We start from the raw sequence: 15,956 nt of genomic DNA on the forward strand, positions 1-15,956 counted from the left end.
CAATTTTCTTTCCCTGGCTTGGAGTGTCAGTTTATGGCTTTAATAATTTCAGTGTACATGAAACTATACACCTTCTCCAGTTTATACCTATTGTCTCAAAGTAATTAGCACCTTCTCTCAGTCTCAGAACTGACCTGGTTTGAATGATAAATTATATGGTTACTTGTAGAAATGCAAGTGAAAGCAAGGGGGTTTGGCATGACTCAGATGCCAAGAAAAATCAGAAAAATAAAAGGTTTCAGAGAATGTAAAATGAACTCACAACATTAAAGAAGTGGTGCTACCAGCATATTTTCACTTGGTTCAAGTAGCCAAAAAAACAAAAACCACTGCCATCGAGTCGATTCTGACTCATAGCGACTGTGTAGAACAGAGGAGAACTGTCCCATGGGGTTTCTGAGAAGCGCCTGGTGGATTCGAACTGCCAACCTCTTGGTGAGCAGCCGTAGCACTTAACCACTATGCCACCAGGGTTTCCATTCAAGTAGCCAGTAATGACTCATTCAAAAACCGTATCAACACGTATTAAAAGTGGTCTTTTCTCGGGAAGGAAGAGGAATTTGTGTGTGTCTGTATCTATGTGTACATATGGGAGAGAAAAAGGCAGTGGTGTCCTGGTGAATGTTTACCAATTGATTCTTGCGGGGAAAATGTCCTGATTTGTGGTGTTTGCTGATTCCCATGGTGTAAATACTGCCATGGCTGAGTTCAAGCTACAAATATGATGTCACTGAACATGGAGTTGGAAAGAGATGCACACAGTAATTTCTCCTGAGCTGGCAGAAGCTAGCTTCAGTATACCACTGGAGAAAGGGGGTTTTTATATGTACTTTGCATACTTTTGTATTGTTTTATTTTTTTATATTATTCAGATATTACTTTTATAATAAACTGTATATACATACACATATGTATATGCATGTGTGGATGTATATGTACATATATATGTATGTATGTGTGTATATATATATAAACTTCTGTATTTTTTTTTATATCTATATAAGGATGAGCCCTAATTATAGTTTTCCTAATTTCTGTATAAATCTGAGTGAAGCATCACTTGAACATATAACACATTGAGGGGTCTCATGAATCCGATTGCTGTGGGGTTCCATATAACTACCAGACCAAAGGGAGGGGGTGTTTACTTTACTATTGATTACCACGAGTTACCTTGGTAGCTCACAATTGGTCTATAAAATATCTGGTTTCAGTCTTGAGACAAGAGCTAGATGGAAAATTTAAAAATGCTTTGAGGATTAGAGGATAAAGTGAGATCTACTTTCAGGCAAGGAGAAAAGAAAAAAAAATGGAAAAGATTAAAATTCAAATGATGAGAAAAATAAGCCGGGAGAACATAAAGTGTGAAGTTGTTGTTTATGGATTTTGCTGTCCCTACTGAAGCAGGTCTCAGTAGCATCCTACAAGAGTGGGAGGGGCATGGGGAAGAAACAGTCCGTACTTTCCTTTATTGAAGGCAGCTTTCGCTGCTCACATCGCAACTCAATACAAACAGCCCAGCAGAGGGTGGGGCACTGACTCTTGTTCTCATTAATGTAAACACAACATTAATATTGAAGATTAAAGAAAATGGGTAAAAAGTCCAGTGTCTCCGTGATCTGTGTAGCGGTGAAGGTGTTGCCTACCCTTGGCCAGGTCCCAAAGGGAGACTGAGGTCTCGGCCTCTTCCCATCCACAGTGAAGCAGGCATGACACAGAGGAATCCAAACACGTTCTTCCCCTGGGTCTCCAGACAACACATGAATCTTCAGCCCTGGGCTCGCAGTAAAGGCCTGAGAGGTTCGTACCTTTCTTGTGCACTGAAATAGTTTCTTCAAAGCCCTTTCCCTGTGAACCCGTCACTGCCAATAGAAAATGTGACGGTATAAAACAGTCAGCCTGGGCATTTCCACAGTCCCCACTGTCGCCCCTGGATTCGGGAGAGTAAGGAATTCGAAATCACAGGAGCTTCGGTGATGATCCTGAAGAAAGCTGCCCGTGTTTAACTACTGGCTGAAGATGCTTGTCTTCCCTGCTGGGCCACTGCTGATAGAGGGACACTGAGGCAGCTGATTCTCCCTTAGACCCTCAAAGGACCAGCTTTTCTATTGGATTCCCAGACCAAAAACAAACAAACAAAATCCCTCAAACAAAAACAAATCAAAATAAGAGTGACCTTGAAGATAAAGAACCAATCACCACTACCTCTAGGTCCCTCCAGATACCAGTCCCCATTGGATTTTTCCAAATAGTTGGTTTAGATCATTGGTTTGCCCTCCTTCTTAGGTACTCATCTAGATTGCAAGGCAAAGAAAGTTCCCTCTTAATGAAGAGGCATTTTTTATTTTATTTCCTGGGATGGATAACCCCCACCACCCTGACTTCTGTTTCTCCCCAGCTATGATGGGAAGCATAATTATTAAAAACCAATGAGAACAGCATAAAGACCTGCCTTGGTTGTGTGGCTCTGTGGTAAGGTGACGATCTCTTATTCCCTCTCACCCCCCGTGTCCCATTCTTGAAGAGATAGTACAGGTGGGCTGTTTTTCCACATTCTGGGAATGCTGGGTTGTGGGGCAGAGAGGGGCTGCTGGAACCTTGTTCCAGGCCTCTGTAGTGAGGGCAGCTTTGTTGGGCCAAAGAGACAAATAAAAACAAACCAAAAAGCACTGCTAAATTTTGAGTTTGAAGGCTGGGCCCCCAACAGCAAGTGGCTCTTCCCCTGCAGCGTGTCTCTCCCTAGTGGTGGGCACCTTGGTGCTAGCTGTTGTTTTCAGCCGTGAGATATTTCAGGGCAGCGAAGCCGTAGCGGCGGGACATGTCCTGCTGAAATTCTTCCTTCAGGGTTTTGAGACAGATGCGGTATTGCTTGTTGGAACGGAACTTTGTAATGTCAAAGCTGGGGGCGTGAGGCATGTGGATCATGTAGGCGTTGGGCAACACGATGAATTCATATTCCTGGAAGAAGACAAAAGCAGTGTGAGCACTTTCAGGAGCCCTCACCATTGGGCAGTGAATGCCCAAATGGATGACTAAGTGAATGAACGAACTGGTGAACGACACCAAGAAGCAAGGTAGCACCACTGAAAGCATGTAAGGTTTAGAGTGAGACAGTTCGCGGACACTGCTAAGACTTTGGACAAATTACTTAGCTGCTCCGAATCTTAGTTTTCTCGCCTATAAAATATTTACCTTGGAAGATGACTGTAAGGATGAAATCAATAATGTATGGCTAGTGCTGAGCACAGCTCATGGCCCATAAAAGGTTCTTGATAAATGTGAGGTCACACTCACACGGTCACTCTGGGATGGTGCAAACCATAGGGAAGCCTCTGGCTCAATTAATTGACATCTGTTTCTGTGATTTCTCATAGGACTTGGACGAGATTTGACAACCACAACAGGACCAGTACAAAAGAGACAAAAAAAAAAAAAGAAAAAAAGAATGAAAAAAACAAAAACAAATGTTCCAATGTATACCCGTGTTCACTGTAGCACTTTTCTCAATAGCCAAAAGGTGGAAATAGCCTGGATGTCCACCAACAGATGAATGGAAAAACAAAATGTGGGAATTACATAAGCCAGAAAAAAAAAAAGGAAGTCGCAATACATGCTATAACACGGCCGAATCCTGAAAACATTATGGTGAGTGAAGTCAGTCACAGAAGGACAGATACTGCATGACCTTACTCATACGAAATACCCAGAACAGGCAAATGCATAGAGACCAAAGTTTCTTAGTGTTTACCAGGGGTGGGAGGGAGGGGGAAAGGAGGAGTCGTTGTTTAGAAAGCACTGAATACCTGTTTACGGGGATGGAAAACGTGGCAAGTGACACTGGTGATGGTTGTACAACATGACTAATGCAACTGATGTCACTGAATTGCACATGTGAAAAAATGCTGAATTTGTCAATCTTGTGTTACAGATATTTTGACCACAAGAAAAAAAAAAAAAATCCTCCCCCAAAACCCCCAAATGTTCGACTAGATGAGGCTCATTGAGACCATAGCTCTCCCCTACACATCCTTAGTACAAGTTACAACATCGACCTGGCAGAAAAACTCAGATCAAAAATAAAAGGTCTCTGTATGGTCAAAGGAAATGCTGGTGGCTTAGTGGTTAAGTGCTACAGCTGCTAACCAAAAAGGTTAGCAATTCGAATCCACCAGGCGTTCCTTAGAAACTCCATGGGGCAGTTTTACTCTGTCCTATAGGGTCACTATGAGGTGGAATCGACTTGACTGCAATGGTTTTCTCTCGTTCAGCTGCTAACCAAAAGGTCAGCAGTTCAAATCTACTAGCCACTCCTTGGAAACCTTACAGGGCAGCTCTAATCTCTCCTGTAGGGTTGCTATGAGTCAGAATCAACTGGACAGCAGTGGGTTTGGTTTTTTGGTTTGGTATGGTCAAGATACAGAATGTGGAACTCAAAGGAGCACCCAGCATACCTTCGCTCAGATTCTATTTACTCTGATTTGGGGCATAATTTCTGATAAACTGTGGTTATCTAGTTTCCTAGCCCAGAGCAGATAAGAAGGAAACGAGAAAAGGAAAATTGTGAAGTGTGATGGTAGCTGTTACAGATAGGAAAATAGTGACAGCAGCAAGAAATAACAGTTGATGGTGAGGAATGAGTGAGAAAAACCTTGAAAAGAAAACAGTAGAACTCACAGAGCTTAGCTGTCTGGGATATTTCATCAGGGTGGATTATCCAATAGGCCAGGCAGGCATGGTGCTTACCTCGCTTACCAGATGATCTGTAGTGAACAATTTGATGTTTTTTTCACCACATTAAAGATTCTGCTTCTAGGTATGGCTGCCCTCTGTCTCTCTCCCAACCCCACAGCACCTTCCTACAGAATCAAAGCTTCTTTTCAAATTTATAATCCCTGACAGGGACGGATTACCCGGTAAGCAAAGTAAGCACAGGGTTATTTGTGCTTACTGACTAATCTGTAGTGACCAATTTCACATGAGTTTCAGATGTGAAATCGTACACTACAGACTAGTCAGTAAGCACAAGTAAGCCCATGCTTACCTTGCTTACTGGGTAATCCACCCCTGCATTTCATGTAGGGACAAAAAGCCCTCTAAATCCTACTAACCCCTATACTGAGAGGTGTGGCTATACCGTCCGTCAGGTGCTTGCTCATTATTTCCTTAAGTTACTGGAAAGGGTAAAATTATGTTTGGCATGGGCTACTGTCAAAGAAGGGAAAAGGCAACACATTTGCAAGAGCTCTCTCAAAATTGTCTAAAATAAACAAAGCCCAGGTTTCAGGGAAGGGCAGGTGAGCTTTATTTGAACTGGTTTGCCTCACAACACTGGTAGATACATGAAGACTACGACATTTCTTTTCTTTCATATAGAAGCTGAGGCAGATTAAACATTTCTGTCTGCTAGCAGTGCTGGGCTCTCTCCACGTATTAGTAAAATATGGCTAGGAGAGGTCACACTTTCTGTTTTTAAAAATGGGCACTATTCTACAACCTTCTCTCTACATCAGTGGTTCTCAACCCTAGACGTGCATTAAAATCACCTGGGATTGCTGTTAGCCATCTTGGACCTGTTCAAAATTCTCCAGGTGATTCTCATGGGCAGCCAGCTCTGGGTGCCCTACCCTCGCTTTTCCTGAATTTGAAGTGCTGTCCTTGAGAAATATTTACACTATGGTCTATGAGGAGGTGCCTTGGAGATTAACACACGAAGGGAAAAGGTGGGGTTGGGGGCCCAGGCAACCTTCTCCTAATTTAGCCAGAGCAATTTTGATTTTGGTTGTTTAACACAGGGGTTGGCAAACTAATACATCTGGCCCTGCCACCCTGTTTTAGTAAATCAAGTTTTATTGCAACACAGCCACGCCCATCTGTTTACATATTGTCTAAGGCTACTTTCGTACCACAATGGCAGAGCTGAGTAGTGCTGACAAAGATCTGTAGGGCCACAAAGGCTAAAATATTTACTGTCTGACCTTTTATAGAGAAAGCCTGCCAAACCCTGCCTTAAAATATGAAAATTCTGCATATAATTTCTATTGAAGTAGGTTCTCAATCAATACTAGCTGAATGGATGAAAGGGTTTTATGACTAAACACAGCATAAAAATCACTCTTGTAGTTCTAGGGTGGAATAATACTTGGGTCTCAGCGGCATGCTTTGCGTCATTCATATGGAGCTCCTAGAATGCCGTCTGTCACTTATATGACTCAGAGGCCAGGTGATGAATGGCTGTCGTTTGCTTGTCATCATCACGAGACTGGGTGAGAATGAAAGGATAAACTGGTTTGTCACAGAAAACTTACATAGGGCTGGGGCCTGGCTTGGAACCAACTCTTACCCAAGGGTAGATATAGACCAATGGTTTGGGAATCAACAGCCTCAAGGATTAGCTCTGGCACGTTCTTAGTCCAGGCCTCTGAACACATCTTGTTCCCTCTTAGGTCTCTGCTTTCTTGTCTCCAAATTCCCCTTTCTGCTCTCAGATCTAGGCCTCTCCTTCCCTCCTGCAACAGCAGCAGGTCATTCCATCCATCTCACCTGTGCATCCAGCTCCATGATATGAGCCACCTTGTTCCAGCCAAAGCCCACAAACCTCCGGTCGTACTCAGGGCAGTCCCGTCTCACAACAACGTATGGCTCGAAATCGGCCTCCCATTCCACCCGGTAAGGCGTGGTGGCAGTCCGCCACTTGGCGAAGTTTGTGGGTGCGTGGCCTTTCGTCCAGACGTGGTACCTAGGACACACGAGAAATGTCACTGGGTGGAGGCGAAGGATGTGAGCTTGCCAAATGCTGCTGATTTGAAGGAGGTGGAAGTACATGCTGATATAGTCCTTTATCTACATTCCTCATGGCAAGGAGATACTCACTATGAAAGGGTAGGTGGACTCTGGGAATGCTGTCATTTCTACGGAACAGCTAATTGCAGGCTGGCTTGTACTATAGTTATTCCTACCAGAGACCATTGTGGTAGGTAGAATTCTAAGATGACTGTCGTGGATTGAATTACAGCCCCCCAAAAATGTGTGTATCAACTTGGTCAGGCCATGTGTGGTTGTCCTCCATTTTGTGATCTTCCGATGTGTTATAAATCATAATCTCTGCCTGTGGTTAAAAGGACTACTCAGGTCACCTCCCTCATCCAAAAGGGAGTTTCCTCAAGAGATAAAAGGAAAAGGAAGCAAGCAGAGAGTTGGGGACTTCATACTACGAAGAAAGCAGCACCAGCAGCAGAGTGCGTCCTTTGGACATAGGGTCCCTGTGCCTGAGAAGCTCCCCAACCAGAAGATTGAGGACAAAGACCTCCCTCCAGAGCCAACAGAGAGAGAAAGCCTTCCCCTGTAGCTGATATCCTGAATTTGTACTTGTAACCTACTAGACTGTAAGAAAATAAATTTCTCTTTGTTAAAGCCATCCACTTGTGGTATTTCTGTTATGGCAGCACTACATGACTAAAACAATGACCTCCAATGACTCTCACCTTTGTACAATCTGCCCCTTTGGGTGATGGCCGAACCCGTGAATACGATGATACATACTCCCATGACTATCCTATGTTATATTGGAAAAGAGATTTTTGTAGATATAATTAAGGGTACTAATCAGTCAGCTTTGGATTAATCCAAAGGGAGATTGTCCGGATGGGCCTGACCTAATCACGTGAGCCCTTTAAATCTGGCTCTAGAGATCAGAGGCAGAACAGTAAGTCAGAGAGATGAGTGCTCTGCCTGGCTGGGAAGAAAGCAAAAAGCCATGTTGTAAGCTGTCTAGGGGGGTGGGAGGGTATGTGGCAAAGAACTGTGGGTGGCCTCTAGGAGCTGACAGCAGTCCTAGCTAACAGACAGCAGGAAAATGGGGACCTCATCGCACTTCATCCCACATGGAAAGGAAGTCTGCCAGCCACCAGTGAGCTTGGAAAAGAACCATGTACTCTAGACTGGAAACCACAGCACTGTTGACATCATGATTTCAGGCCAGTAAGACCCTGAGCAGAGAATCCATCTATGCTGTACCCAGCCCTCTCACCCACAAAGACTGTGAGATAGTGAGTTTGCGTCATTTTAAGATGCTAATTTGTGGTAATTTGTTATACAGTGATAGAAAATGAATGCAACCATATGAGAACAATAATAAGCTAACATTTCCTAAGCACTAACATGCCGACTTGATGGCACTGGGTTTTTGTGGGGTTTAACATGCACTGTGCTGTATTAAACACTATATATATTCTTTTAAATTCTTAAAACTTATCCCTGAAACTACTGCCCTGAGATAATCTTTAAACCTTAAACCAAAAACATCCCGAGTCTTCTTAAAACTATAGTTTAGCTTAACTAATAAAAAAAAAAGTCTGCTTTGAGCATTACGCTCTTTTAAGAACTATCTATATGGGATCAAATTGACAACTGCAATTCTAAAGATTAGATAGAAATCTTAGGCGGCAGTGAACTTAAAGATGAGAATATTCATACAACTCAAAAAAATGTAATCAGTGTCACTAAATGGTATGTACGTGTAGAAACTGTTGAATTGGTGCATGTTCTGCTATGTATGTTCTCAATCAACAACAAAATAAATAAAATTATATATAAAAAAATTCTTATAACTTACCCAATGTCAAGTTACAAATAGCTACATGGTGGAGCTGGGATTCAAACCCAGTTAGTCCGGCTCAAGGGCCAAGGGCCAGGATCTTTAACTAACACTAAGCCGCCTCTCTTAGGTTATTTTTCTCACTCTCTGACCTATGAACAAGTACTCAATGAATACTACACTAAATTGAATGAATGAATGAGTAATCTAAAAACCTAAGATGTACCGGAGGCAGGGACCAGTTAGTGGGGCAGGAATACACCTTTGCAAGCTGCCTGGAGGTGGCAGGAAGTTGGTAGTCACTGAAGTAATAGACAAAGCCCAAGAGGAAGTGGTTAGGGAATGATAATATGCAGAAGTAGAAAGAGAAGACTCATAAAATGAAAACAAGACAGGAAGAAAGTGAGCTCGACAGCTTAACTGTAGGGAGAAAACCAAAACCAAACCAAATCAGTTGCTTTCGAGTCGATTTTGACTCACGGTGACCTCATGTGTTTGAAAGTAGAACTATATTCCTTAGGATTTTTTAGTGGCTGTGACCTTTCGAAACTTTATCTCTAGGCCTTTCTTCTGAGGCATCTTTGGGTGCATTTGAACCCCCAACCTTCCAGTTTGCAGCTGAGTGTTTAATCATTTGCATCACCCAGGGATTCCTGTAGGGAGAAAGGAGCTCACAGTCCTGGGTTCCACCTTTGCCTCAGGGAAGCTTCTTTAAAGTAAGCAAGGGTTCACATGAGAGTGTTTGGTGTGGCTAGTGAAGTTGTTTCGGCGGGGAACATGACCTCTTCCTTGTTTTGCTCTTTCAACACTGAGGATGGACTTCCTCCGGCCCTCCAGGCACAATTCAGGGTGGCTGCGTAGGCACTGGCCAACAGTCAGACTTCCATCAAGTTGTGTTCTTGGATGACACGGACAGGCTAGGAGAAGGCAGGGACTCGAATCTGAACTCCATCAATTCAGCAACTTCCACCAAAATCAAGGTCACTTAAATGGAAGAGGAATGAAAGGTCAAGGAATAGTGCTTTAATGGAGTGTGAAAAGGAGGGATGGTGTGAGAATGTCAATCTTGAGTCTAATCCAAAATCCAGAACAGAAAGGAGTTGATTTCCTATTTGTAAACTGCTGAGCAGATAGTCTTAACATCTGAAGCCTTTGACAGAATTGGCAGAGCCCAAGTGACAGCTATTATTATTTGCTCAGCATACAGATTGAATAGGTATGGTGAAAGAATACAACCCTGACGCACGCCTTTCCTGACTTTAAGCCAATCAGTATCCCCTTGTTCTGTCCAAACAACTGCCTCTTGATCTATGTAAAGGTTCCTCATGAGCACAATTCAGTGTTCTGGAATTCCCATTCTTCGCGATGTTATCCATAATTTGTTATGATCCACACAGTCAAATGCTTTTGCATAGTCAATGAAACACAGGTAAACATCCTTCTGGTATTCTCTACTTTCAGCCAGGATCCATCTGACATCAGCAATGATATCCCTGGTTCCACATCCTCATCTGAATCCTGCCTGAATTTCTGGCAGTTCCCTGTTGATATACTGCTGCAGCCATTTTTGAATGATCTTCAGCAAAATTTTGTTTGTGTGATATTAATGATATTGTTCTATAATTTCCAAATTCGGTTGGATCACCTTTCTTGGGAATAGGCATAAATACGGATCTCTTTCAGGCAGTTGGCCAGGAAGCTGTCTTCCACATTTCTTGGTATAGACAAGTGAGCACCTCCAGCGCTGCATCTGTTTGTTGAAACATCTCAATTGATATTCCATCAATATCTGGAGCCTTGTTTTTCGTCAATGCCTTCAAAGCAGCTTGGACTTCTTCCTTCAGTACCATTGGTTCCTGATCGTATGCTACCTCTTGAAATGGTTGAACATCGACTAATTCTTTTTGGTATAATGACTCTGTATTCCTTCCATCTTCTTTTGATGCTTCCTGTGTGGTTTAATATTTTACCTACAGAATCCTTCACTATTGCAACTTGAGGCGTGAATTTTTTTCTTCAGTTCTTTCAGCTTGAGAAATGATGAGTGCGTTCTTCCCTTTTGGTTTTCTGTCTCCAGCTCTTTGCACATGTCATTATAATACTTTGTCTTCTCGAGCTGTCCTTTGAAATCTTCTGTTCAGTTCTTTTACTTCAATTCTTCCTTTTGCTTTAGCTGCTCGACGTTCAAGAGGAAGTTTCAGAGTCTCCTCTGACCATCTTGGTCTTTTCTTTCTTTCCTATCTTTTCAATGACCTCTTGCTTTCTTCAGGTATGATATCCTTGATGTCATTCCACAACTCTTCTGAACTTCGGTCACTAGTGTTCAATGTATCAAATCTATTCTTAGATGGTCTCTAAATTCACGTGGGATATACTTAAGGTCATATTTTGGCTCTCGTGGACTTGCTCTGATTTTCTTCAGTTTCAGCTTGAACTTGCATATGAGAAATTGATAGTCTGTTCCACAGGTGGCCCCTGGCCTTATTCTGACTGATGATATTGAGCTTTTCCATCGTCTCTTTCCACAGATGTAGTCAATTTGATATCTGTGTGTTCCATGTGGTGAGGTCCATGTGTATAGCTGCCATTTATGTTGGTGAAAGAAGGTATTTGCAATGAAGAAGTCGTTGGTCTTGGAAAATTCTATCATTCAATCTCTGGCATTGTTTCTGTCACCAAGGCCATATTTTCCAACTACTGATCCTTCTTTGTTTCCAGCTTTCGCATTCCAATCACCAGTAATTATCAATGCATCCTGATTGCATGTTCGATCAATTTCAGACTGCAGCAGCTGATAAAAATCCTCTGTTTCTTCATCTTTGGCCCTAGTGGTTGGTGTGTAAATTTGAATAATAGTCGTATTAACTGGTCTTCCTTGTAGGCGTATGGATATTATCCTATCACTGACAGCGTTGTACTTCAGGATAGATTTTGAAACATTCTTTTTGACGATGAATGCAGCACCATTCCTCTTCGAGTTGTCATTCCCAGTATAGTAGACTATATCATTGTCCGATTCAAAATGGCCAGTATCAGTCCATTTCAGCTCACTAATGCCTAGGTATTTTCAATCGCATCATATGCATGTGAAAGCTGGACAATGAATAAGGAAGACTGAAGAAGAATCGACGCCTTTGAATTGTGGTGTTGGCGAAGAATATTAAATATACCATGGACTGCCAAAAGAATGAACAAATCTGTCTTGGAAGAAGTATAACCAGAATGCTCCTTAGAAGCAAGGATGATGAGACTGCATCTTACATACTTTGGACATGTTGTCTGGAAGGATCAAGTCCCTGGAGAAGGACATCATGCTTGGTAAAGTACAGGGCCAGTGGAAAAGAGGAAGACCTTCAACGAGGTGGATTGACACAGTGGCTGCAACAATGAGCTCAAGCATAACAGTGAGTGTAAGGATGGCGCAGGACCGGGCAATGTTTCGTTCTGTTGTGTACAGGGTCGCTATGAGTCAGAACCAACTCGAGGGCACCTAACAACAACAACAAGTAACAGCTGTGAACATGCATTAGTTTCAAAGCATGGTACAGTGGGATCATCAGACCAGGGTTCAAATCCCACCTCAGCCATTTACAAATTGTGAGACCTTGCACAACAAAGCACTTCGGCTAACTAACCTTTATTTTCCCCTTGTATAAATAATACCATATCTTGTTGAATCCTTGAGAAGCTGAAATGAGAAAATGTTTGTAAAGAGCATGACACGATGCTGGAACACAGAAGCATTCATAACTCCTTGTCCCCTAACAGGCACTTTAACAAAATGGCAAAAAACAATGGTTCCTAAGCCGGCCTGCCTGGGTTTGAATTCTGTCATTCAACACGTTAGGACGAGTTATTTAACCCTCTGCACCTTCATTTCCGTCTCTTGGTAAAACAGATATGATAATAATAATACCTACTTCATGGAGTTATGATGATTGAGTAAATGAATTCACATGAAGTTCTCAGAGATGTGCCTGATATATAGTAAGTCCTCAAAAAATGAAGATATTTTCATTATTTCCCTGTGTTTGCCACACAGATATAATATTAATTCACAGTGATCCCACTTCTAGCTCTCAGCAATATCCTATACCCCTACTAAAATCGTGGCCTCTTATAATGTGAAGGGAGGGATAGGCAGGGACAGCTTCGTCAGCTTTTGGGCAGCTGGCTTAGTTCTGTTGCTCTGGGTGGTAAGGCTGCTTCCATGGACTCAGCCCCAAACAGTGATAAGCAGGCTGAATGGCTGGTCAGCCTGGAATGCAATGAAGTTGTCATTAATCAAAAAACCAAACTCGTTACCATTGCGTTGATTCTGATTCCTGGCGATACCATGTGTTACAGAGTAGAACCAAGCTCCATAGGGTTTTCTTGGTTATAATCTTTATGGAAGCTGATCACCAGGCCTTTCTTCCCTGGTACCACTGCGTGGGTTCAAACTGCCAACCTTTCAGTTAGTAGTTGAGTGCAAATCATTTGTACCACCCAGGAACTTCAGCTACAATTAACCCGTCGTTAAAATGGGCCACGGCCTGAAAATAACCAGAGGAGTCCACTATCAGTCCAGCAGATACTGGACTCCAGGGCTTGTATTCTGAGATCATAAACACCAGGTAGCCTCCAAAAAAATAGTGACGAGAGCTTTCCTGGTACCTCTTTGCAGGATGCTATTCAGGAGAAGAGATTTGGGGTCACTTTGCTTTGAGCTGTTGTTATTGTTAGTTGCCATCAAGTCAATTCTGACTCATAGCGACACACGTGTGCAGAGTAGAACTGCCCCACAGGGCTTTCAAGGCTGTGACCTTTTGGAAGGACCAGGCCTGTCTTCTGAGGAACTTCTGGGTAGGTTTGAACTGCCAACCTTTTGGCTAGTAGTCGGGTGCTTAACTGTTTGCACCACCCAGGGACTCCTTTGCTTCGAGCAGTGATTCTCAAACTCAAGTGTGCATTTGAATCATCTGGAAAACTGTCTAAAACTCAGATTGGTCGTTTCCACCCCCAGAGTACCTGATTCAGAATATCTGGAGTGGAGCCTAAGATTCTGCATTTCAAAACAGTTCCAGTGATGCTGATGCTACTGGTCCAGGGACCCCACTCTGAGAACCACTGCCCTAGAGGACTCCGAGTATGGATGCTTTCTCGTTCATTTTGGGTATGGTGGAAGTAGTTTTCAGCTGCTTGGAGGCTTAAGAGTTTATCATTTGGAGAGAAGGGGACAAAAACAATTTGTTGGAGGGAAGGTCTGTAATTTAGCACCTAGCATGGTGGCTTGCAAGCTGTGGGCCATAGCAGCAATCATGGACACAGCAGGCCACACCCCAGCTCTCATGTTCACTGACTTGGCCTTGAAATTAGTTCTCAAATCACCTGGGGATGGAGAGAGAAGGAAGGCTGCTTTGGAGACTGGGACTAAAGTTTGGCCTCAAAGTCTCAATTACCAGCAGAAAGTTTCTCCTCTGCATCTTTAAAACAGTGAATGGTATAAAAACTCAGGACTTGATCAAAGAGATTTAATGGCTTTTTGATTAAGAGGATAGACAGGCTCTGGAGTTCCACAGACTCTGGCACTTCTTGGCTGTGTGTTCCTGGCCAAGTTATTTAACCCCTCAGAGCTTCTAGTTCTTTATCTCTAAAATGGGTATAGTAACACCTGCCTGGTAGATTTGTTATGATGATTGAATGAGTTGATCACAGGGCCTACATTATAGTAACCTAACCAAAACCAAATCTATTGCTGTCAAGTCGATTCAGATTCATAGCGACCCTCTAGGACAGAGTAGAACTGCCCCATAGGATTTCCAAGACTATAAATCTTTACAGAAGCAGACTGCCATATCTTTCTCCTGAAGAGTGGTTGGTGGGTTCAACCCCCCAACTTTTCTGTTAGCAGCTGAGCGCTTTAACAACTGAGCCACTGGGGCTACTGCTAGACGTTAAGCTAAAAAAAAAAACAAAAAACCCAAGCTTGTTGCCGTTGAGTTGATTCCAACTCATAGCAACCCTATAGGACAGATGTTAAGCACTCATTAAATGGAAGTTGTTACTCCTTTCTGAAAAGAAAGACTGCTTGTTTTGTAGGGGTCTTAACTCTTTCAGATGACTTTTCAGAACTCTGGGTAGAGGAAAAGGGCTGGCATTGGAGTTCTGGATCCACTAGGACCTCTCACTCCTTAATTTCTTCATCTGTACAAGATGTGAAAACAATACCCTCTAAATCACTGAATGGATAACCTGCCTCATAAGATTACTTTGATGACAAAATAAAATTTGGGAAAGCACTCTACAAACTTAATAGTGGTGTGAAAATCTAAGTTATCATTACTACAAATCTTTTCGATAAAATTCAGATTGTCTAGAAATGTGGCCTTTTCGCTCAAAGGAAGAGCTGGCCATTATTAAACCAAACAGTTGCCGTTGAGTTGATGCCAACTCATGGTGATCTCATGTGTGTCAAAGTAGAATTATGCTTCACAGGCTTTTCAGTGGCTGGTTTTTTGGACATAGATCACTAGGCCTTTTTTCTGAGGCCCTGCTGGGTGGACTTGAACCTTCAACCTTTTGGGTAGCAGCCAAGTGTGTTAACCATTTGCACCACCCAGGAACTCCATTGTTCAAAATGAAGTACCTCTTTAAAAGAGGAGCAGGCAGAAGCAACAGCTCTGTCTTCAGGTTGCTCTGTTAAGAGACCCAGCAGGACTCCTACTTCCCCTGGGGACGCTACACTAATGCCACAGTCTGTCCCCAGCAGACGGAACCCAATCACATCTGTGTAGCCATACGGACTCCTGGGGCACTCCCCTGCTGGCAGTTCTGCAGGACACACAGCCTGGGAAATCAGGAAAATCATTGCTTTGTTTGCAGCTGTCACTCAGGCTACAGAAGAGTCAGCTGCTACCTCTGCTGTGTGCAGCCTTAGAGTCACCCTGATGACTTCAGTTGATGAAGCTACTGCTGCTCGTCCCGGGCCTGAGGACCACTGGACAGACCACACACACACACACACCCCCACACCCACACCCACACACACACACACACCCACCCCCACCCCCAAACCCAAGGGGAGAGGGACTAACAACAATGATGCTAATAAAATGAAGCCCACTTACCAAATGAATGAATGAACAAGCAAACAAAAGAGAGAATTCAGAACCAGGAGTTGGAAGCAAGAACCGACACTGAGTTTAGAAAGACACACACAAAAAAATTAAACTGCACCTTTCTACTCAACTTGCCTATCTTTCCTTCTGGACACATAATACCTGTCACCCTGTACAAAATAAAGCATGTGGCATTTGGGGGGAGAATATTCCATAAACATTATTCAGGGCCAGTGGTGCTTTCCTGGGCTTTAAAATGGTCT

The 15,956-nt window shown here is 43.0% G+C and overlaps 1 protein-coding gene across 4 annotated transcripts in view; it reads right to left on the reverse strand.

The window, feature by feature from the left end:
* Positions 1-1,368: 1,368 nt before the first annotated feature.
* Positions 1,369-15,956, reverse strand: part of LARGE1 (LARGE xylosyl- and glucuronyltransferase 1) — a 686,352-nt gene continuing 671,764 nt past the window's right edge. For all 4 annotated transcript variants that reach the window (XM_049884284.1, XM_049884285.1, XM_049884286.1 and 1 more), the window contains 2 exons: positions 6,541-6,736; positions 1,369-2,958 (listed from right to left, as the gene is read on the reverse strand). In XM_049884284.1, coding sequence (XP_049740241.1) covers positions 2,761-2,958; positions 6,541-6,736 — 394 coding nt within the window. In that variant the 3' untranslated portion in view covers positions 1,369-2,760. The remainder of the gene's footprint in view (positions 2,959-6,540; positions 6,737-15,956) is intronic.

Source organism: Elephas maximus, chromosome 4 (assembly GCF_024166365.1).
Source record: "Elephas maximus indicus isolate mEleMax1 chromosome 4, mEleMax1 primary haplotype, whole genome shotgun sequence".
Classification (NCBI taxonomy): domain Eukaryota; kingdom Metazoa; phylum Chordata; class Mammalia; order Proboscidea; family Elephantidae; genus Elephas; species Elephas maximus.